At 34.7% G+C, this 25,769-nt stretch overlaps 1 protein-coding gene across 3 annotated transcripts in view; it reads left to right on the top strand.

The window, feature by feature from the left end:
• Nucleotides 1-25,769, top strand: part of TRHDE (thyrotropin releasing hormone degrading enzyme) — a 363,581-nt gene that overhangs the window by 265,108 nt on the left and 72,704 nt on the right. For all 3 annotated transcript variants that reach the window (XM_084878863.1, XM_084878865.1, XM_084878864.1), the window contains exons 8-12: nucleotides 7,351-7,416; nucleotides 8,142-8,329; nucleotides 14,773-14,861; nucleotides 22,108-22,241; nucleotides 22,337-22,392. In XM_084878863.1, coding sequence (XP_084734989.1) covers nucleotides 7,351-7,416; nucleotides 8,142-8,329; nucleotides 14,773-14,861; nucleotides 22,108-22,241; nucleotides 22,337-22,392 — 533 coding nt within the window. The remainder of the gene's footprint in view (nucleotides 1-7,350; nucleotides 7,417-8,141; nucleotides 8,330-14,772; nucleotides 14,862-22,107; nucleotides 22,242-22,336; nucleotides 22,393-25,769) is intronic.

Genomic DNA, 25,769 nt, shown 5'->3' with positions numbered 1-25,769 from the left:
TTGGATTCTTTGTGTGGCAGGTATTTTTCACTTGTCTTATGTCATTTTCTGTGAACATTTTTCTCAAGTGCTATGTTATCTACTTTTTCTAGTTGAAGTAATTAAGGCTTAATGAAAACAGATTTCTTACCTAAGATCACATGGCTGGTTAGGGTCAGCCTGAATCCTTTAGCTTTTCTGAATATACATAACACTTCTTTCTCAACTGAGTTGCATGTTCTTCTCAACTAGTCCTCAGCACTGGGGCTGAAGAAAGGAGTGGGAGAGGTGAACTCCTTGTATTTGCCCTGCATTCAGCTGGCATCTTGATTTACAAGAGACAGTATATTTTTATCAGCTAGTATATAATTTGCCTATTTATTGTAAGGAGCTTGTTGTGGTCAAAGCACCTTTACCAGGGCATTTGCAAAAAGCAATTCACGAACTTCACTTTCACCAATAGAGTCACTTTATGTCTCAGGAATATTTTCAGCTAGCAGCAGAAGTGAGAAGTCGGACTATTTTAGTGCCCCAGAACACTCCTATAGACATACATGAACAGTATTTCACTGACAGGTGTAGGACCCTGTCAGGTTGTTCTGGAAGATAGTACAAATTCAACAGTGGTAATATTTCACCTCTGGTGATGCTCCTACACATTGCAGCATTGGTGGCAAGATCTGTAATTACTAAATAAGAACTATGTGGGGAAAAAACCCCACACAAAATAACAAAACTGATGTGAGAATAAGCCATTACCTTTAACTTAAGAAAAAATAAATCTTTCAGGTGCTAACATGTTTAATCTTTGACTACTTTTAAAAATATATATTTTATTGATTTTTTACAGAAAGGAAAAGAGAGGGATAGAGAGTTAGAAACACCGGTGAGAGAGAATCATTGATCAGTTGCTTTTGCACACACCCTACTGGGGATGTGCCCACAACCAAGGTACATACCCCCGACTGGAATTGAACCTGGTACTCTTTAGTCCACAGGCTAACGCTCTATCCACTGAGCCAAACTGGTTTCAGCCTGGCTACTTTTTTAAATTACCTCATGTATTTAGCAGCACTTAAGAAAATCTGCTGATTTTATAAAATTAGCACTCATTAAGTGGGGAAATGGATTTCTAAAACATGTAAAATGACTTTTTGTTCTTAGAGAAATATCTGAATATGGCTATATCTAAGTTGGCAACTTCTAACAGTCAAATTAGGTTAAATATACATTTAAAAATGGAAATCAGAATGGCATACAAACAATTTTATAACTGACTTCAACTACTTTTGTTTTATCCATTCAAATAACTTTCACCTCTTTTTTATTGTGTCTGATGTCCATACCTCAAAAAATTTGTCAATTGTTCCTATTTTACTGGGTTTCTTCCTTGAAAATCCTACCTAATAAAAGAGTAGTATGCAAATTAACCACCACTCCACTATACCCATAAACTACGCCCACCAGCCATGTGCTCCAGCCAATCAGAGCAAATATGCAAATTAATACAAACTAAGATGGCTGCTGCCACAGAGACCTGGAAGGAGGCATGGGTTTCCCCGGCAATGGAAGAAGCCAAGCTTTCCACACACCATGGCTGGCCCAGGCCTCCACTCAAGGATACAAAATTTCAATTATAGAAGATAAATCCCAAGAAAAATGGCAGCAACCACTGGAGCAGGAGAGAACAGGCTAGGCTTGCCCCTGGCAACAGAGGAAGCCAAGTTTTCCACCTGTCCTGGTCAGCCTAGGCCTCCACTCCAGGCTACAAAGTTTCAATTATAGAAGGTGAATAAACCCCAACAGAAATGGCTGCCACCACTGAGCAGGCAGAAGTCTTGGCTTCGCTCTAGGCTACAAAGTTTCAATTGTAGAAGGTAAATATATCCCAGATACCAGGGCCTCTGCTTGGGTCACCTGGGGGCATGGCTGGCCTGCAAACCACCACAGACCCCTGGCCCAGGCCATCCCATGCCCCAAGGGACCCCCCCGACTCCCCTCCCACCCCCTGATCCAGGAAACCCTTCAGGGCAAATCAGCTGATGCCCACCCATGCACCAGACCTCTATCCTATCTAATAAAAGAGTAATATGCAGATAGACCATCACTCCAACACAAAGATCAAGATAGCTGCCCCCAAGTGGTAAAAGATCCTGCTCCCATATAGACACAGATGGCCACCACAAAATGCCCAGCAGGAGAGGGCAGTTGGGAAGGACCAGGCCTGTAAGGGAGGGCAGTTGGGGGCAATCAAGTCTGTAAGGAAGGGCAGTTAGCAGTGACCAGGCCAATAGAGGAGGGAAGTTGGGAGCAAACAGGCTGGCAGGGGAGCAGTTAGACATCAATCAGGCTGGCAGGGCAGTGGTTAGGGGGTGATCAGGTTGGCAGGCAGAAGCAGTTAGGGGCAATCAGGAAGGCAGGCAGGTGAGCAGTTGGGAGCCAGCAGTCCTGGATTGTGAAAGGGATGTCTGACTGCCCTAAATGGGCATTGGGACATCCCTTGAGGGGTCCCAGATTGGAGAGGGTGCAGGCTGGGCTGAGGGACACCTCCCACCCCCAGTGCATGAATTTCATGCACTGGACCTCTAGTGTGTTATGATTTAATAGTAAATATCAAATAATTATTTATATCTCTTTGTACTTCTTATCTAATGGAATGAAAATTTAAATATTCTACTTAGCATAATGCTTTTTAAATATTTTGCTTTGCATTTTTGCATTTTTTACTTAATTTCATAATCTCCAAATAATCTTCAGGTATTAAGCAAAATAATATGTTGATCTGTAGTGTAGCATTATTGTGTTTAGCTGTTTATCTGTCATTGTTGTAGTCTCCTTGCTTTTGTTTCTTGAGGTCAGGGAATATGGAAATATGTTCTGAAGTACATGGGCTGGGCTGCAAATGGGTTTTATCCAATCCTTGTGTGACATTGATGTAACCTGACAGCTTTTATTCTGCTTTTGTTGTTGCCCACAAATTCCTCTAAGGTCATTTACTATGATAATATACACAAAAACATTTAATTTTAGAGCTTATGGTTTTTGGTTTAAAAACAGCTCCAAGAACTTCAAGACAAAAGTTTAGCATGGTTTTGTTTTCATTGTTACTCACATGCACTCCTGTCTATGGAGTTTTCATCCTTTTTTTTCCTCCAACCTCCTTGTCTGACTCTTTTTAAATTTAAGTATCTGCTTCTATTTCCAATACCCACTGTTCATTATACATTGAAAGTATAGTAGATTTACTAAATAGAACTAGGTGTTCTTTGTTTTTCATTTTGTAAAAGTTGTGAGAAATAGTTTCTATTTTTATTTCTGGTGTTAACAATAAAATTTAAAATGTCTTTATTTTGTGTATGTCAATCATTAGTGTTGTATAAGTTGGAGTTTGGGTGGTGCAAGCAACAGAAACATCTGGTTAAATTAAGAAAAAAGAAATTTATTGGCAGGTGGTAGGGTAGCTCTTAGAATCATTGGAAATACTGGAGGATTAGGCTTAGAAAACAGATAAAAAGAACTAAAGGAGAATCAGAGATTAAGAAATTTAGCCAAGCTTGTACCACAGACTAGTTGGTTCACTTGTACCATTAGCATGGCTGGCTACCCCTGGAACCTCACTGTCAGCATCATTGGGAGCACTCTATCAATTATTCCTATTTCTTGGATCCTGTAGGGTTCATAGTCCCAATGGGAATGTTGACTTCTCTGAGGCTAGGGGACATGTCAATGCTTTATCCAGGGAGAGTGGAGAGAAAATATTTAGAACTAGAGGCCTTGTGTACGAAAATTTGTGCACTCAGGGTAGGGGGTGTCCCTCAGTCTCGCCTGCACTCTCTCATAGACCAGGATCCCTTGGGGATGTCCGAGGAGCAGACCTAAGCCACAATATGGCCTCCCTTTGGGGGAGGCAACCCAGGGCACCTGCCTTGGCTGGTCTGGCGCTGCCTGCTCACCAGCCCCCAGGCCCCTCTGTTGGGTCGATTTGCATAGTAGACTTTTATTATATAGGATTCTAGTCCTTTCATTTCAAGTGGGAGGCAGAACCCTCACTTTCTTCCAAGAGTCATGGTGAGTTATTACCTCATATAAAAGTGGTGTTTAAATGCTGGAAAGCCAAGAGAGTGAAATACACCCGTTACAAAATTTTTGAGGTGCTTTTATTCTAAACAGAAAGAAACAATATTTCACACCCCTGTTTCAACCTTCTTGTCACATAGACAAATCAATGCCCGACTATACCAGGCATTTCCCAGACTAGTCTTACAAGTAGAACGAACCCTACTTCCTGGCATCACTGAGGCCCAGACTTGCATCTTCTTGGAGAAAAGAGTACATGGTTTACCCATAAGCTGGTCTCTTCTTTCTGATTTCGTTCAGGTTCTCACTCTTTATTATACAACCACATACTTCACAGGACTGGGTCTCCTGCTTCTGTTGGCCCAACACAGGTTTTCCTAAAACTTCATGAACAGATTTCTGTTAGAGCACATGATGCCCTTCGAAAACCCGGAAAATATGGGTAGTTTGATGCAGCATTTGAGGGGAAGTTTTCTTAATTCTTTAAAAGATATTCCCAGGAAGAAATTCCGTCTTTCTTCCGCCCCTTGTCAGATCTGAATGTGGCTCAGCATTGCTGAAGCCTGCCATTGATATATGAGAATATACTGTTGCTTAGTATGCTTTTCAATTTTAATCAGTTGATATCATTGTTGATGCCCTTAAGTATACCTTAGGGGTTCATCTTTGTTTTATTTTTTTCAACGATTCTGTTGTTTGTTAAATATTTTGTGTAGCAAACCCACAATTTTTTATAGTTAATATTAGAATGTTCTCCTGTTTATATCAAAATGTCAGCTCTCCTGTTGATTGACTTTCATATTTGTAATATACTAGTAAACAGATTTCCATTTTAGATTCCTAACTTCAGCCACTTCCATATTCATTGTAGATTTGAAAGGAACTTGAAATCTTACTTAATCGTATACCAAATGTTTGACTTCAACTTGTCAACTGGTTATTGTACCAAGACTTCTGAAGTTTCGATCACAAAAACCTTCCTCCTCAAATCACATCTCAGTATTTGCAGTTGTTCTCCACAACCTCTTCTCTGCCACTCTTTCCCCAGCACCCAGAAAGCTCCCTGGCACATGCAAAATGAGCCATGCATTCTGTGCCATGAATACATACATAAATGATTGATTGTCAAAAGGCCATGATCACGATTCTTTAAGTTATTTTACAGTTCTACATAGACAAAGCAAAATTTCCTTAACTTAAAATATGACTCTTTGACATTAGTTATTTTAGCAAGAGGAAGGTTAAAGTAACCAATGAAAACATTTGGGGCTTTTTGTGGGAGAAAAAAAAATAGTTGACCTAAGTAGAATTCCAATAACACCTGAACATTGGGACTGCCGGGAGTCCAAGAAGATATGCTGTTGCCCTGAATATTGAGGTGGACAAGTGAGAATTGTTTCCTGAGCCCAGAAAGTTGCCATTTCAGCTTTCAATGTAAATTTGCACTTCATTCTGAATTGGCAAGGAAACTAAGAGATCCACTTGATGACCAGTATTGGGTCAGGGTCAACTCATATCATGAACAGTAGGGTTTTTAGGATCTGTATATGAAAAGAATAGTGTAGCTATGTATTGGACCTCTCAAGGTCTGTGTGGTAGTCCATTGTTCCCTATTTTGGTTTATCCTAGTGGCACTGTTCATAAACTGAAACCAACCATAGTTCTAATTTTAATACTTTTTATTATAGCATCACTAAAATAAAATTCAAATTAATGTTTCATAGTTCCCAATGTTCTCAAATGTATTCATGTAAGTGCTGCAAAAAACATAAAATATTCTGCCCATTAAGTGTGAAATTATTTATTTTAATCCAGGCCCCTGGGTTCAAATTGAAAATGCCTCCTATGGCACATTCAAAGTGAATATTGAGATTCAGATTGGGTATTCAGAAATGTATCTTTTCAACAAAGTTATTCACAGTGCCTGAAGAAGATGATGTATTTGTGTTTGGAAGCTAGTGTTGGGCATTGCATCGCTAGGAGTCTGATTAGGTGGGAGTGTCCGTTTGCTGGGCTGTGAGTTTCCAACAAAGCTGAATCTGTCACAGGTGTTATAATTTGTATTTCAGAAAATTTGCCTTCTCAACTTTAATTATCCCCAAAGTATTCTACTCTAAATAAAGTACTGTAAGGAGTCAGCATTTTTTTTTATTTATTTCAGTACTGTGATGTAAATTAGGATTTTGTCTACCACCTACATGTAGTAGAGATGATGGAATTTCAAATGAAGGAAGGGACTCTCTGTTTTATAAAATAAAACACTGTTCCTTACTTTGGATTCAGAAAAAAATATAATGCCAAGGAGCCAAAACTAAATAGCGCATTCACAGTGACATAAACCATGCTTCACGAAAGAGAGAAGACATGAATCAGATGGAAAGTGTGTAGGTTTAACTTCACATGATTGAAAATAGGAAATGGGAAATCCAAGCCCCAGAATATTAAATACATGTAGGATTGACTTCTTGTTAAATGTTAGTATGTGTTTCAGACTAATGGCAATAAGTATGCATCATTTTGTATTAGGCAGCCTGCTCTTTGCAGAAAGGTTAAGGAACTTGACAGGTTGTGAAGATAATCATCACTCTTTTCACAAAGCAATTCCTCTTCACATCTGCATGTATCAATCAGGTTCTATTTTATTTTATTTTAAATATATTTTTATTGATTTCAAATAAAAACAGGGAAGAAGAGAGAGATAGAAACATCAATGATGAGAGAGAATCATGGATTAGCTGCCTCCTGCACGCCCCCTACTGGGAATTGAGCCCACAACCATAGCATGTGCCCTGACAGGGAATTGACTAATTGAATCATGACCTCTTGGTTCATAGGTGGACGCTCAACCACTGAGCCACACTGAATGGGCTCCTTTTTTATTTTTCATTCCATAAAACAAAAACATTTATTTAGCACTTGAACATGAAAGCCTTATGGGAAAGTTTTACCTAATATATTTCACTGCAGGAATAGTTTCTTCAAAATTGCTCAAAGTTGACTTGCTAAATTAGAGGAAGATCTTTGAACTTGGAAATCCATAGAGAGATTAGGCCTATGAAAATAATTTTATGAGATTAATAATTTCTAAGATATTGTTTAATGATTTAATTAAGAAATACACTGTAGTTAAAATTTTCTGGAATATTTAAAAATGAAATTCTTCATCTTTCTGCATATCTTTCTTGTTAATGCAATTCCAACAAATGGAAATGATTAATTGAATTGAGAAATGAATGTGTTTACTAAAAATTGCTTAGCCTTTGAATTGTAATTACATTTTTGCATTCTTTGTAGGATTATTTAACCATTCATAAGTATGGCAATGCAGCCAGAAATGATCTCTGGAATACACTATCAGAGGTAATGTATAGGAAGTTCAGATATCAATACCTCTTCTTGAATGCTTTACTTGAGTTTATAAAACAGTCGCTGACAGTTTGTTATTTGTTTTTATACTTCTTATATTGCTTTTTTGTTTAATTTTCATATGTTTATATATATATTAAAGATAATAGTATTTAAAATTACTTAAAATATAAATGATAGTAAAAGATATCTTGCCTACTTTCAAACATGTCAATATTTCTGAAATATAATTTTAATATGGTGTTAGAGAGAAATATTGGCATTTTAAAGAAATTGTTTTTTATATGTGAATGAATAACAAATGTTTAAATTTGACACTGGACATATTGGAGATACTTAATGATCATGAAAGTACTTCCTTTACCAATAAAATCTTTCATTAATTAAAACATATATTTATACACATACACACATACACATACACACATATCTTTCATTAAGTAAAACATATATTTATACACACACACATATATATATCACATGTGTGGAACGTATATATATATGTTTATACATATATACATATATATAGTGTATATATGTGTGTGTATATGCATGAAGGTAAGTAAAGGCAAGAAAATTAATTTTACTGACATTATACTAGCTTCACTGATTTAATTGTTTTTATATTTAGGTAAATCATAAAGGTAAAAATGAAAATGGTTGAATGATAATTATAATTCATATTTGTAAAACTAATTTATACCAATTTGGTTATAAAGGCTTTAAAAAGGAATGGGAAATATGTAAATATACAAGAAGTAATGGACCAGTGGACACTCCAGATGGGTTATCCTGTTATCACCATCTTGGGAAATACCACAGCAGAAAATTGGATAATAATTACCCAACAACATTTTATTTATGACATCAGTGCTAAAAATAAAGCACTTGCACCTCAAAATAACAGGTACAATACTTCTTTGTATGAAAAATTTCTTTATTATTAAGTTTCACTTTGCATTTTTTATATTTTTAAAAAGTCATTGATAACAGTATTCTGAAATGTTTTAAGTAAAATATATTTTGATTTCTTTGTTTAAATATGGTATTTTCATTTTGCTTCTGATTTTAGTCCCCTTTCCAGCTATTTTAAGCATCAAGATGATAGCTCACCAATGTTCTTTTGCTTAGGAAGATAAAATTTAAATGGTCATGATGATTTTTAAAAATGTGTGATTATTTACGTTTCCCTGGAAATGTTTTGAATTGAATTCAAGAAAGATTCATTGAAGTACATTAAATTGAAGTGAGCAAACTGTGATTAATAAAATAGATGAAAACAGAAACTAACAATCCAGAAAGACTAATTAAAATAAATAAGAAAAAACAAAACAAAATAAAACCCACTAGAGTAAATAATGTCTGATCCAAAGAAACTCAAACTTGATTCACTTCTAAATGGTCTAAGTATCAATGCAACTTAGTATCAAAACATGTTATTTCCCCTCATTTTTAGTGTTTCAAACCACTAAAAAAGACAATATCTATATATTTTTATTAAAATTTATTTATGTTGACATTATCCCCCTCATCAAAATTTGATTCTTGATACTTAAACTTTCTTTTGAAATTCTCCTTTAATTACTGATGATTCAGCACCAAGTGTTTCTTTTATTCACGTTTTCTCAGTGTCTTGAATCTTATTAGGGGTGAGCCCAGGAAAGATGGTAGACCTTTACACTCAATTTCATTTTTATTAGGTGCCCTGAAAAGAGGTTGGAGGGACAGGGAGGGATGGAGGTTAAAATTAATGAATAAAATGAGGTGTCTGGATGAGGTTGGTCATGCTGTCTTCCATTACCTTGGAATATTAAGAGTCTGGCTTTATCACCCACTCAAATCTAAGAGACACGGAGCATGGATTAAATCTCCTTGGTTATCACTAAGAAGATCAGAAATCGTTCTCAAGTTACCTAGCTCCAAGATGGGCTACAGTAGAAGTGATTGAGAAATTTATCAATGGTTCTTCTGGTGACTAAATTTGGAATCCCATCTAGAAAAATATTGTCTTAACTCTCCACCTATTATGTATATTGGCCTCCAACAAATGGCCTTGCAGTCCATCTAGACCTGTGGAATATGTATTACCTGTCACACTGTCAGGGTCTGCCTCTGTCAGTTCTTCATCCAGCCTGTATTCCTTATGGCACACATGTATTGGTTCTGATCATCCCCCATCTGGCTCCTGGGTAAACCTGCTTAGACATAAAGCCTGGGCCTGCCAGAAGTGCATAAGTAAGAGAGGAGGAGGGTAAGGGGAAGAGATCAACCAAAGGACTTATGTGCATACATATGGGCCTAGACAGTGGCCATGGACAAGGAGGGGGGGTTGGAGGGGCATATCTAGGGAGGGGTTTGGGATGGGAATGGGGGAATAAGGACAATTATGTGAGACCATAATCAATAAAAAAATAAAAAATAAAAAAAAACTACTTGACTGTGACAAAGTTAGAGAGACTCAGCTATGCCTTTGAGAAAGCTCAGTCTGAAACGAGCTTCGCTGGTGCAGAAAAACATAAAGGACACGCAGATGACAGGACACATTTTGAACAAAGATACTCTGTCAACCTATAAAACATGCATCAGATGTATCAGCCATGAGTCTGACTCTTTAAAGGAAAAATTCCTCCCAGGCTATAGAACTTTATGGGACATCTGTAGAGCTCTGCTTGTGCTTGAGTTATAAAGTCATACAGATGATGGTGAACCCGAAGAACTTGGCATATAAAATATTTAGAGTGAAGTAATGCATGGCATCCTATTAATCTAAAAAAATATTTTCTATTTTGAAATAATAGGGCTTGCAGTTAAAAATTTAGTATTCAATTTTATGTTATAGATAATTTAATTCACTATAACATCATGGTCAAAACTTTAATACCAATGTTATCTGCCCTTCCTAGGAAGCCTTTCTATTGATATATCGTTACTATTCAATGCAAAAAGTTGATGTAATAACACATAGTGTCTCTCTCTGCCGTAAATCCTGCAATTTGTGGATATTATCTGAGTCAGTATAATCAACTCTGTATCTTGAATTTTACAGAAGACACTAGAACACATGTGTCAAACACAAGGCCCGCGGGCCAAATCCAGCCTGCCAGGCCTTGCAATGTGGCCCGCACCGCGCTGTCATCACTGCACTCCGCTGTCAGTTTATGACATTGTCAGTTTATGACTGTTCAGTAAACCATTCGGCCCGCGATTTAGGCTGGATTTTAGATTTTGGCCCCTTCTCTGATTGAGTTCGACACCCCTACACTAGAATATCACTGCAACATGCCTAGGACAGTTTTAATGTATATAGTAGTTATAATTTTATATGGAATAGCTATTATACAGCACAGAAAGATCTTTACATAAGTAATGATTGCACAAAGTTGATATATAAAAGTGAGTAAAATATTTGCTGGAATTTTGGTATTTGTGAAGTTGTGAATTTGTATGACTTTTGTATAGCTCTTTGGCATATCCACTACCACTTCACTAATATCAGTAGCATTCTTTACTATTTTAATACTTGTTTATTAAATTAATTGGGGTGGCACTGGTCAACATGAACATAGAGGTTTCAGGTGTGGGTTTCTATGTTACAAGGTCTGTATATTGCACCAGGTGCCCACTACCCAAAGTCAAATCTTCTTCTGTCACCAATTTTAAAACCATGTCTCACTCAAGCTAAATATGTATATATTATTTTCTACCTTAATCTAATCATCCAAATAATCATTGCTTTATTATAAAAAATGTGAATTACTGATGAAGAGAGAGTCCCAGGGACTATTAATGAAAAAAAAAAACCTCAGAAGTCTTTCTAAATAATTTTTTTCTTGTTTTTTGCATGTTTTTCCCCTTCATAAACTGAGATAACTAAAATTTAAGTTGAACTTAAACATCTGGGCCTCAGTGTAACTTCACAAGTACTTTTTTCTTGTCTCTTTCTATACATAAACCACTGCAGTCTTAGATTTCTTTTATTTTTATTTTTTGAGATTAAGCCTCATTATTTTATTTTTCTATCAACGTTTATTTTCAATATTATTTTGTGTTGGTTTTAGGCATACAGCTTAGTGTTTAGACAACTAATTTTACATTGTCTTAGAATTCTTTGCAGCATACCACACAGAGCTCTTCACTCAACAGTGTTCGTGTCTTCCAGATTTTTAAGTTGTAATCATAAAATAATATAATTTACCATGAACTTTGTAAAAAAAATGAAATACTTATTGTTTGGAAAGTTATGAAAAATAACATGGTATTTGATAGCACAGGGATTCAGAAATAAATAGAAATTTCATATATTTGTAAATATATGAAATTTGTAAATTTGTAAATTTTTATTTTGTCGTTGTGACAAAGTATAGATTGTGTGTGTGTGTGTGTGTGTGTGTGTACACACACTTTTATCCCAATACCTTATAGTTAACTTTTTTGCATCTGAACAGTTATGCAATGCAATGTCTGTCTACCACTTAGAAAGTTTCCTGTATTTATGTGGAATTTACTTTAGCAACATGAAAATATTAATATGAATTTATTTTTCCTATACTTTAGAGATGTTTGCTAAAGTTTAAAAATACCAATATTTAAAAAAAAGATGTTTTTATTGATTTATTTGTTAGAGAAAGAAAGAGGGAGAGAGAGAGAAAAAACAAAAACAAAAAAAACATTGAAGTGAAAGAGAAACATTGATTGGTTGCCTCTCCATGCACCCTGATTGGGGATCAAACCTACAACCTTCCAACTGAGCTACACAAGCCAAGGCTCAAATATACCAATTTTTATAATAATTTCTAGTTTTGTTATTTAAAAGAATATAGCTTAAATACATGCAAATTATAAGTTTGCTTATAATAGGGAAAAATGATGTTTCACAAATATATTATGAATATGATATAAGAAAGACACATTGATCTGTGAGGATTTTTAAGATCTTTAATTTTATCTATTTCTCTCTTTTATCCTTATATATTTCTTGCCCTACAATTAACACTTGAGTTCACAATTTAGTTGAACCAACTGAATGTGGACAAATATGAACTAAAATGTCAAGTGCATAAAGTTAATCTGTCTTATCTATAGATTTATTTGGCCCCTTTTATTTTATGTAAACTTAATTCCACAGACGTTTATGGAGTGCTTTTCATATTCAGGCTTTTGCAAGATCTCAGATATGAAAATGCATGCATAATTTAAATTTACCATCAGATCTACAGTCAGACATTGTTGTTTTTTAACTAATTGTTCCACGTAATAAAAAAAAGAATGGCTGTTAAATAAATATATCAACTCTCTGTGTTTTCGTTATTGTAAATCTATCATTAAGTATTTGTGGCATATTCTTTTTTATTGATTTCAGAGAGAAAGGGAGAGAAAGAGAGAGATGGAAATATCACTGATGAGAGATGGAGATCATTGATTGGCTGCCTCCTGCATGCCCCACCCTGGGCATCTTGCCTGAAACCCAGGCATGTGCCCTTGACTGGAATCAAACCTGGGACACTTCAGTCTGCAGGTTGAAACTGTCCACTAAGCCAAACTGGATAGGGCATGTGGCATATTCTTAACATTATGTTGGGAGCTTGGAGTTTTTTTGTTAAAAAGCTTCCATAATTTGTGTTTATTCACTTCTACCTAAAAATATCAAGACATGTTTGGCTACTGTAGATTATTTCCTAATGATTTTGTGGAACCTAGTAGAGTTGACACTTAAAAATGTTTCTCTGATAGCATGTGATTTTAAAATTCAGAATCTTCAACATACTATTTTGACTTTTCATATTGGAGATAGCAGTTGGTATAAAATTATGAACTTCATTCACTCTTTCATTTGGAATTTTTTTCTACTACTGCGTTCTGTTCATTGTGAATGAAAAAACATGAAAAGATAAAATAGTCAAATTCCACATGACAGGTTTTAAGGAGATGCCCTGCCGTCTCACCCCCTCCCCCAAGAAAAACCCACATGTTCATTATGTCTTTAGTTGTATAACCCCAGACATGACCCTGAAAAATTCTTAGTTCTCCATTCACTCTCACACTTATGGAGCTCACACAGTATCTCTCTTTTTACATTTTAAAAATAAAAAAGGGGGAAATAAGTCAGACAGAAAAGTCAAGAACCATATGATTTCACTCATATGTGGAGTATAAAATTTAAGTAAATGAACAAGCAAACAAAAAAACAAACAAAAACTCATTGAAACAAACAAAAACCACCACAGTAGGATGGTTATCAGAGGGAAGGAAATGTGGGCAATAAAGATTAAAGGAGGTCAAATTCGTGGTTACAGAAGAAGATTAGACTTTGGATTGCGGGCACACAATGCAATTATACCTATAATGTATCATAGAATTGTACCATTGAAACCTATATTATTTTATTAACCCATGTCACCAAAATAAATTTAATAAAATAAAAGATAAAAGAAATAGTATTTTTCCATGCTAGATATTGTTATTACCCCTGTTGCTAATGGTGCAACAATGGGAAAAATTATAGGGTTATATGTTCAAGAAAGAAACAATATATAGTAACTGAACTGATTGAAAAACCATCTAGCATGCCTTTGGCTACTCTTCTGAGATTAATTTAATATTACTTCATGTATAAGTATAGGCCTCAATTTTTATCCGATAAAAATTCAAATTCTAGAAAGTGCTTCTCTTTCATATCTGAGACTCATGATTTATCTCTGTCTATAGATGATCTTACACATCAATTTGGATATTTCATTTCAGAAAACACTGCATTAATGTGTCCCATAGTGTTCTTTTTATTGGCCAGGATTTTAGAAGGATATGGTTAGTTTTGCTTTTCAGTTTCTGTGCTTTAGGTATGATATTTTTAACTTTCCGTAAAAATATGATAATACAGTAGTATTTTTTTTTTTTAGAATAGCTAAACAAATGAGAATGTTGAAATGTAAATGAATAAACCACTGAAATGTCTATTAGTCTAATATAGAGAAAGTAGAAAGGTCTACTTTTTAGACTGTAACCAATATATGGTGTGGCTCAGATTTATAGATTTTATCTATTCTTTTATTCCTAATGCAAAATGCAACTCTGTTGTGTGTGTGTATTTTGGTGTTGTTTTTCCCCCCCAAGATAAATTGTTTTGTTGGCAGTCCCCCTTTTGACATGAAATTAATATCTTACAGGCCAAGTCAGCTTAGTGGCTTTGAAAAGGTGAATTCATCTTCTTAACTCACTCCTTACTTTTATAACTGGGGATTTTTGTTAGTTTCTCTAAAGAGAATACGTAATGCAGATCACAAAAAAAGGTGCCAAGTATATGTTATTTGTTATAGCCATTTTTATTCTTAAAACTTCTCTTTTATTTTGCAGTTACCTGTGGCAGATTCCATTAACTATTGTGGTAGGAAATAGAAGCCATATGTCTCCAGAAGCAATTATTTGGGTATCCAACAAATCAGGTAAAATATATATTCTTCCCAAGAAACTATTTGGTTTTAGAACTATTTGGCTTAAGTTTAACAACTTAACCTCTGGTTTTAGCTGTTATAAAAATATGAATAAAAACAGATTAGTGTAGAATACAGGGAAATGATTATCACATCTATAAAATTAAGTATAATATAGTGTAATTTTGCACAGTTTAATTTTAGTTGGCCTATGTAATTATTAAATTTATTTGTGTCTTTTATGATAAATAGAAAATTTAAAAGTATTTATAGTACTAATTTTAACTATTGCACCACTTTATAATTATAAATATAACTAGTGGCCTGATGCATGGAATTCATGCACATTGAAAGGGAATTAATTAGAGGAAATATTTTAATGTTGCTATTTGCCCTTTCTCTATAATAGAAGTGTCAGAGATGAAAGAAAATTAGTAAAATGTATATGAAAATCTCCCTCCTATCAGAGTCTGGGGTTCTCCCACCACCAGCAAAGCTTCAAAAATGCAGGAGACCCAGACCTGGCCAGTCCTACCCCCATCAAGCCCCACTGGGCTGAGCGCACAGTTTGAGGTCCCCGCCCCCCCCTGTCAAGCACTAATGGGCAAGGGGTGTGGCCTGAGGTCCCACTCCCCAGCCAGATTCCATGCAGCCTCTCAAGTCCCTGCTGCTCAGTCATGATGTTATGGCATCCTGGGTAATTTGCATATTCCTCTATTATATACATAGATAGATTATATTCAGAACTCCCAATAGACCAGTATACCTAATACTAAAAGTACAAGGCATATTTTAAATTCCATTTTCCCGCTATCTTCTCTTTACAAGACTAGCTCTTTAAAAAAGGGGTGAGGACATATTCTCCATAAAATACAGCAATTATAGGGCCAGTGGAAAGGGAACTTGATTGGTCATTAAACTATTCCCTAGGTAGGGCCAACTGTCAGGGAGCAGAGAAAGATGAGATTCTATTGTTTCTAAGTATCTTCAAACAAGAAAGTGAGCTATTTCAATGCACTGTCAGAAAGCTGTTTCTTGAATTCAATCTAAATCTTTTATGTTAGAGTGAGAAACAGGCCTCTTTTATTTGTTTTCCATTAATTAAAGAAAAAGCCAATTATTGCCTTTTATGCAATGTTTAATTTAGATTTAGATGGCCAAGTATGTCAACATTTTGCTTTTCTTACTCCTGTCAAATGGCCTGCCTATTGATATTATTTTGCTCTTACATAAGCATAATTTTAAACAGCCACATATATTTAAATACAATGAAGTATAATTAAATAAATAACAACATGACTATTATGTGTTCACCTCAGTCTTTTTTTTTTTTTTAAATATATTTTATTGATTTTTTACAGAGAGGAAGGGAGAGAGACAGAGAGCCAGAAACGTCGATGAGAGAGAAACATCAACCAGCTGCCTCCTGCACACCCCCCACCGGGGATGTGCCCGCAACTCGGGTACATGCCCTTGACCAGAATCGAACCTGGGACCCCTCAGTCCGCAGACCGACGCTCTACCACTGAGCCAAACTGGTTTCTGCTCACCTCAGTCTTATAAGGGAAACATAAGTGCTCAAAATACATAAACACATACAAGAAAATGTTCTTATAGCAGAATCTAATATATTTACTAGAAATACAAACACTTATATTTCTAGTTGAGTTTTTATTCAAAGTTCCATGTTATTATGAAAATATGTGCTTACCTTTATATACGTATATTGTGTATAAACCATTAATATGTGATGTGTTGAAATGCTTACTGTAAAACTAAATGGTGTTTCTCATTTTGAATTGTTTACTATAATCTATTCTTTTCATCTCTTGGAGTTAGTATTTATATGATGATTCTGAATTCACATTTACTGTACAATTTGTCTATTTACTTCTCTTTTCCCTCCATGTAGTTGTTTTATTTATCTACATAATTTGTTATGAAATGATGAATGAAAACAGTAGGTTGTTATTGTAATGATCCAACTATTAGAATAAAATCATCTGCTTATATGATTGCCAGGAATATGAAAAAGACTAGTTTTTAGAAATAAAAATTTCTAAACATTTCTCATTGGGAGGTAGAATAAAAATGGGAAAATTAGAAGAGTGCAAAGATATTGATCAACCATCAGACTCAGTCCCAAACTTTACTTTTAAACAATGCAGGGATTCAGAACAAGTCAGATTATTTTTTGGAGATTTTTCCCAGGTCTGTTTGCTTAACCCTTCTAGTTATTTCCATGCTGTTATTCATAGTATCTTCTTCACCCATACAAAGAATCCAGAATAGTTTCACAACTTTTTTTTTACCTATAGCCACAGTTTGTTGTATTTGAGAGGTTTCTTTCATTTATAGTTTTCAGTATCAATTTGGAATAAAAACATATTTGAAACCATATGTTTGTCTACAATATCATCTATGCTAATACACATGATTGTTATATACGGCCACATAGTTTGAGCTGCATATAACTCTGGAAAATAAAATTTACATAGACTATGATATTAATGGCACACTTGCTAACCCCAAAGTTGTGCAGTGTTCAACCTGCAGAATGTAATGTGTTATTTTCCATTAAACATAGCAGAGTTGTGTGGTTGATGGATTATTGTCAAAATGTTGAGGAATTGGGGGGGGTGCTCATACCTAGTAAATGTTTCTTAGAAACTTCATAAAATATAAATCTTGGTATTTCTAAGAAGGAGATAAATGAAAGGCAGCCTTTCTATTTTCCCATTCAGTCTTATTCTGTGTTTACTTCAGTCTTGAATGTCTTCATATTTATGATGGGGGAATAAAAACCCTGACATTAGGAAAAGATTAGCAAAAAGTTTGTAAATTCTTGTCTTCTTTTATACAGGGTGGGGAAAAAGTAAATTTAGAATTTTGAGTACATGAAACAATTTTTTTCTTGCATTATTACTTATTAATTATTATATTATTTTCCCTATGAACAACTGTAGACCTACTTTTGCCCCACCCTGTATGTCCCCCCACCACATATAGTCAACTAATGTCAATGAAAGATGTTTATCTATTCAAATATTAAGAAAATATTCTGGTTAATTCCTATCAACATAGATTAAATCACTTTTTAATTATAACAATCCAATTAATGTTTTTATAATTTTTAATATTAGTAATTTAGATTTAATTTCACAAGATATTAAAGCAAGGTCATTGTAAATAATATATATTATAACTTTGATATAAATAACCATAAACTCTTGACACTTCAATTTTTATATTGTTTGGATGAATATCTAATTAATTCCAAGTTAGCCTAAAAAAGTTTTTAAACCAATTTTTAAGTAATTGAAAGTAGGTAGAGGATTTATCTCTTTTGATTTTACTATGACAATACTGAGGATGTAGATATCTAAAATGTAGTAGCTTGCATGCTGACTGGCTGTAAATTAAAAATAACATGATGATGTAGTGCTTTTCTTAAGCATTGGTTCATATGAAACTCATAAGCCCTTTCTCTTGTTATTCCAAAAGAAAGTATATAATACAGAAACATAAAATATAAATGTCCAACTACTTTGTGCCTAATTTGTCTTGTGTCATTTTGGATACCTTCTAAATAGCATTTTAAATTGTAATTGATAACACTTAAAATATGACTCCTATACTCTTTATTATGATTCTCATCACCAGTGTTCCTCATTAGGTCACTGGAAAAGATATCTTTAGAATTCATTGCTTGTCATTAATTTGAGGAACATTTTAAACATATAATTAACTAGGATAGAGAAGATATTTAAAAATATATTACAAAATCTTTAGGAAATGCTGAGACCGGTTTGGCTCAATGGATAGAGCGTCGGCTTGGGGACTAAAGGGTCCCGGGTTCGATTCCGGTCAAGGGCATGTACCTTGGTGCGGGCATGTCCCCAGTGGGGGGTGTGCAGGAGGCAGCTGATCGATGACTCTCTCTCATCGATGTTACTAACTCTCTATCTCTCTCCCTTCCTCTCTGTACAAAATCAATAAAAATATATTTTAAAAAAAATCTTTAGGAAATCATTTTTCCAAAGATTTTATTTATAACAAAGGTATGCATAAATATATTAATGAATGGCAATAAGCTTCAGGTTTTAGTTAAGAACCTAAAGTTAAGAATTTAAAAATATCATACTCAATATTTATATCTTAATTTTTCTTTGGTGAATCAGACATGATTAATTAAAATGTTATTATGATATTATTTTAGTTTTTAAAAATGCATATTTTTGTTAATTGTGTTTTATTTTTAAATCGGTAAAGTGGATAACATTCTAAAGTCACAGAAATTATGTGGATAAATGCATTTGATTTTTGAAAAATAGGGAAAGTATCTGAATCTTGGGAGGTTATTAATATTTTGCAGGGGTCTTCAAACTACGGCCCGCGGGCCACATGCGGCCCGCAGAGGAGTCTGATCCGGCCCACCAGGTTTTTTGGGTAGTGAGCGCAGCCGAGGTGTTACAGTAGGAATTAGTAGTTCATATAGTCCGGCCCTCCAGCTCTCTGAGGGACCGTGATCTGGCCCCCACTTTAAAAAGTTTGAGGACCCCTGTTTTAGAGTAATAGTTGATAGAATTATTTTCCTAAACACCATGGATTAAAATTTTTAAAATCTCAAACTAAGAAAAGTATCTCCCTTTTCTAGTCAGAGAACTGAAGGGACCATAAATGCCCTTATATTATAGGTAAGGAAACTGTGAACAAAGAGAACCAATGGCTGAAGTCCAGAGATTTCTATATAGGAAAATTGGAACTGGAATTCAACTTTCTATTCCTGTTCTAATTCTTGTTTTAGTGTTATCCTCCCTTTAGAATTAATATAAAAATGTGAAAAAATGTACATCAGATTGCAACGAAAGCTCTGTATCATTTTGTATCAATAGAGATAGTGAAGTACCAAGGACACCAAAGTCAAGAGACCAGAAGGGGACCACTCCCAGCTTTCTTGGACAGTTCAGTTCACCTGTCTGAGCCTCACTTCTTTATCTGTTCCAATAGATACTATTTATTAAGATGGCAATAATTTGAAGTGCTATTCAAAGCACTGAAGATTAGATTTTTATGTTCACTATACGTTTATGTTTAATACTTATTTTATTTTACTGTAAATTTTTGAAAATTTGAAAATTGGTAATGTATAACATGCTTGGAATTAATTAGCCCATTTTCAATCCAGGCCTAAACAATTAATGGTCATTGATGTTCACCCAATAACTTTCATGGTATAACGTCTTCTTTTTGGGGTTCTACTTGAGAGTACGCTGTAAATAAAGTGTTGCTGTTTTTTAAAAAATAACCTGTTTTGTAGTCCAATGTGTGAAAACCTTGGTGATAGAGTACTGGAAGGTTGTGCTTCTTACTCATACTGGACACAAATAGTTTATATGATGCATTTAAAAAATATATATATATTTGATTTTTTTTTACAGAGAGAAAGGGAGAGAGAGAGTTAGAAACATCGATGGGAGAGAAGCATTGTTCAGCTGCCTCCTGCACCCCTCCCACAGGGGATGTGCCTGCAACCAATGTACATGCCCTTGACTGGAATCGAATCCAGGACCTTTCAGTCTGCAGGCAGACACTCTATCCACTGAGCCAAACTGGTTAGGGCACATTTTTTGGTTTTGAATAATTGTGGAAATTAGACCAGTGGTGTGTGTGTGTGTGTATACACACATATGTGTATACATTTAAGTAAACTTTGTATATTATGTAACTTCTGAGAAGCTTGAGTATTGAGGAAATCAACATAAAAAAGATCAGAACTATGATCTAAGGTTTAGTGAAGTCAGTAAAGACTGACATTAAATGTGAATGAAGTTCTCTGTATTTGATGGAGTTAAATGTATAAGTTATAAGATTGGTTTACTGGTTTGCTTTAATTGAATTACTGGAGAACATAATCAAGTTATAATTTCCAAAATGATTTCAATAAGAATATCTTTGTTGTAATTATATGTAGTAATATTAGTGTCTTAAACAAATGAGGTTCCCTTTTCCAGCATTATTGATGATGCAGGGAAGTCTGTTATTTATTAGTACTTTCAAGAAAGAACAAGAAAAATGTCAGGAAACAGTGACTTTCAAATAAATGAGCTGTATTGGTAAACAGCTTCCTACTGAATAAATTAAGTAGAATATGCACATAAAACCTTTTATTTTATTCTAGCCACATATCTATATACAAACTAACTAGAAGCCACAAAAATATAGTAGTACTAGAGGCCCAGTGCACAAAATTCGTGCATGGGGGGTCCCCCTCAGCCAGTCTGCACCCTCTCCAATCTGGGATCCCTCTCACAATCTGGGACCACTGACTCCTAACTGCTCACCTGCCTGCCTGCCTGATTGTTTACTTTTAAAGCAAGAATTTAAAGAAAACGTGCAAAAGAGTAAAAAGATAAGGCAATAAAAAGAATAAAGTAAACCCTAGCCAGTTTGGCTCACTGAAGGGTCCTGGGTTCAATTCTGATAAAGGGCACATAATCAGGTTATGGGCTCGATCCCCAGTAGGGAGCGTGCAGGAGGCAGCCAATCAATGGTACTCTCTCATCATTGACTTTTCTATCTCTTCCTCTCCCTTCCTCTCTGAAATCAATAAAAAAAATTAAAAAAAGAATAAATTGATCTGATAGTACAAGCAATAAAACAAGTATTATTAGAAGCAGTAAAAAATTCATAGACATAGGGAGAGACAGAGTTAAAGACATGATAAATAGCCTGATTGCCCCTTACTGCCTCCCGTGATGGCCTGGCCACCCCAACTGCTCCTAATTCCAGCCTGGTCGCCCCCCTCTGCTTCTTCTGCCTGCCTCGTTACCCCATTCAGCCTGCTGTTCAGTTGTTTGGTCTTCCCTCACTAACCGCCCTGCTGGCCTTGTCTCTGAATGCAGCCTACTGTTTGGTCATTATTGTTACTTGATGTCCTGAACAATTTGCATATTTCTCTATTATTAGTATAGATATTTCTTGGTTACATTTCTTTTGAGAAAAAAATATTTTGAGAAAAAAATATGGGGTTTTATAAAAAACAAAAAAGTTAATTATAAGAAAAAATTAATTGAGGTAATGAGTAAACAAGTATAGGTTTTCTAGCAATTTCTAGCTGTAGCAATTAACTAATTAAAGATATTTTAGTTAGGTATTTGAAAGGTGTTCTTTTTAAATTATTCATACTCTGCATACTTCATCCTATTTTAATCCTGAAAATTTAAAATCTATTCTATCCCCAAAATGCTATTTTCAGAGCACCACAGACTAACTTCTTTGGACAAAGGAAGCTGGTTGCTTGGAAACATCAATCAAACTGGCTATTTTAGAGTCAACTATGATTTAAGGAATTGGAGATTATTAATTGATCAATTAATCAGGAACCATGAGGTAAACTGGGTTTACACATCAATGATCTGTTCTAATATGTGAACCTGCCATTTTAATCCTGAGTGATTCCACTTTTTTTCTTGTTGACCTCACAGGTTCTCTCTGTCAGTAATCGAGCAGGCTTGATCGACGATGCCTTCAGCTTAGCCAGGTATGTTTTCCTGTGGATCTCCATGGTAAAGAGCATGCCCTTAAGAATTCCTCCAGCAGCTAAATAGTATGAATGTTTTGAATAATAAATCTTTTAGAAACAATTTCTTATTCACATTCTTGGTATTTGGAGATGAGTTATAATAGTGTCCCAAACTCTTGATCGATAGCATCCAAAGGGTATTTTTGGGTCAGGAGGAACTTGATCACTTTTCTCTGTAAGTTCAATGTAACCCTCTGGAGGTTAATAATATCCTCCCAATTTTATTAATGAACTCTACAAAATAACCATTATGCCATATTTGATTTTTGATGCAAAATGCCTTCAAGCTTCAGCATTTATTTTCTTGAAATATACTGGTATATCTTTTTATAATGCTCTTTGAATTTAATTCATTATGCAGAACTTATGCTGAAAGATAGAAATAAATATTCCACAGAGTAAAGCTGTTCTGGACAAAATGTGTATCAATCTTGTAGCAGAAGTCAATTATGCTAGTTGTAGAAATATTTCTGTTATTTTTATGATTATATTTATAATGTTAACATTAGCTATTCTTTTGAAGAGTCATTAAATTCCACATTTTGGTCAATTTTTAATTTTTATACCCGTCAAAATCCTTGGAAAAATGTTGATCATAAATCCAAGATATTTACTCAATTTTAAGAGTAATGAAGCAAACTCATACTTTTTAGTATTTTGTATTTCATATCCAATGACAGTTTTAATTTTAATAATCTGACATTAAAAGCTATAGGTTAGATCATAAGTAATTTTTATTACCTATAGTTCACATTCTGCCACATTTTTTCTATAATAATTATGTAAAACCAGTTAAATATGCCTGTGCTGATATAAACATATAACTTGTCTTATTAATAAGCATTGTTTTATACATGGGACCTGAAACTGTTTTTACAACTTATGTATACAATCAAATTTCAATTCTCTTTCATGTACTAATAATTATACCACCTGTAGTATTCTAATTCATTAAAACTAACAGGATTATCTATTGAAGGCTTAATTATTTTAACAGCAGGAAAAGTTTAGGGTCAGGTTATAGAGGTAGGTTTTTATAAAAAGAAATAATGTAGAAGAAAGAACACATCCAAATGGCGAAGAAGAAATTGTAGATGTACTCAAATAAAATAAAATAAAATAAAAACAAAATAAAATTCCTTGCCTTTCTGTTATCACTAAGGAAGCCAAAGACTATTACTAATATGTTCTCTTAGTTCAGTGGTTGGCAAACTGTGGCTTGAGAGTCACATGTGGCTCCTTGGCCCCTTGAGTTTTTAACAAAGGCCAGCTTAGGAATACCCTAATTAAGTTAATAAAAATGTACCTACCTATATAGTTTAAGTTTAAAAATTTGGCTCACAAATGAAATTTTAATCGTTGTACTGTTGATATTTGGCTCTGTTGACTAATGAGTTTGCCGACCACTGGTGATGAGTGATGCTGTATCAGTGCCTCATTCTGATCAGGCATGTGGAGTTTTAAGCACAAAATTGCCTACTCAAAGGCAAATCTAAGGACATTCTATCAGCAAAGAAATCGCTAATGAATCAGTACCAAGTGCATGTAGTTATCTAATGAGAACTGGGCAAATGAGGGCTATTCCCTACCAAAGCACCATCTAATTAGGGGAAAATTTAGAATAGAGGTGAAGGAAGCCTACTGAGACAGTGATATCAGTGATATGCGGAGATAATGATTAAGATGCAGCTTTTGCTCTAAAGTAAGATATGAGACTTTGAAGAAAATATAAGGTATGATGTGAAGATTATTTTGATATAGAAGTTTAGTTATTTCATGAAGCCAGAAAGAGAATGTATTTAATGTAACATTGCAGAGAGAGAGAGAGAGAGAGAGAGAGAGAGAGAGAGAGAGAGAGAGAGAGATTGGGATCTAAAAGACATCTAATAATTATTAAGCACTTATAAGGTTCTAGACACTGTTCTGTTTTACATATAGGAATTTGTTCAGTTCTCACAACAACTTTATGAGATAAGTAGATATCTACTATTTTTATTCTCATTTTATAGGTAAGAAAATGGAGACTCGGAGAGGTTAAATAACTTGCCTAAAGAGTCACACAGCCAGTAATTGATGGGGCTTGGTTTTGGCCCAAGCAGTCTGGCTGTAGAGCTCCTGCTGTTGTATATATATCATCTGCATATCTCTATCTCTATCCCTATCCCTATCCCTACCTCTATCTCTGTCTCTGTCTCTATCTCTATCTCTATCTCTATCTCTATCTCTATCTCTATCTCTATCTCTATCTCTATCTCTGTCTCTACCTATATCTAATCTAATCTATATCCTCATCTCTATATCTATGTCTATATCATCTATCAGGGGTCTTCAAACTACTGCCCTCGGGCCACATGCGGCCCGCAGAGGAGTCTGATCCGGCCCGCCAGGTTTTTTGGGCAGTGAGCGCAGCCGAGGTGTTACAGTAGGAATTAGTAGTTCATATAGTCCGGCCCTCCAGCTCTCTGAGGGACCGTGATCTGGCCCCCACTTTAAAAAGTTTGAGGACCCCTGATATATCATCTATATATACCTATATCTATATCTCAGTAGTAATGTTTTTTATTTAAAAAAAGAGCCAAGCCATATAGAAAGACTGAGGGAACTTAAAAGAGTAGTTAAGATGAATCCTTGTGGATCTGAACTGATGGTAGGAAAACAAATAAGTAGTGCTATCCTAAAGACATAGGATAGATGACGATGGAAAAGAAGGGATCTTTTGACTCATATGCACTAAATGATGGAAGATATTTTTAAATGGAATATTTTATTTAACTTAGTTGGATGAATTATTTTTTTCAAATTATTTTTGTTGACTAAGAACACTGCTTTTAATACTAACTGTGGAAGCCTTAAATGTTTGAAGTAAGCAATTTCATTATCCTTTATACAAATTAACCAGGAAAATAGCAAATCTCATTGAAGTACATATTATACTTTCTCTTATTGATAATAAAATAACTTTCCTATTGGGATGCAAATAAAGAAATACAAAATGAGAGATTCAGGCAAAAGCCCTGCATTTACTTGGTTAAGTTAGTCATATTTCATTGTATTCTAGTACATGTTTCATGTAGTTTTGCTACTAATCTGTATAAACTTTCCTTTCATTTCTATAACACATCATGCTTTCTTAGCTCCTTAGACAAGTAGAAAATGGCCCATTGTATGAAGTTTCTTCCCACCCTTATCTCACTTGTTTGTCAGGAATAGTACTATTTACATTAAAATAAATATATATATATATTTCACTTGCATTCCCTTAAGTGAAGCCTTTCCTGTCTTCCCCAGTCAGAATAAGGTGACATCCTGAAGAGCTCGGTTATAGCAGTCAGCAC

The sequence above is a fragment of the Pipistrellus hanaki genome (genome assembly GCF_964339955.1).
Source record: "Pipistrellus hanaki genome assembly, chromosome: 3".
NCBI classification, from domain to species: Eukaryota; Metazoa; Chordata; class Mammalia; order Chiroptera; family Vespertilionidae; genus Pipistrellus; species Pipistrellus hanaki.
The sequence above is the reverse complement of the archived record's forward strand: the minus strand, read 5'-3'. Positions and strand labels throughout refer to the sequence as shown.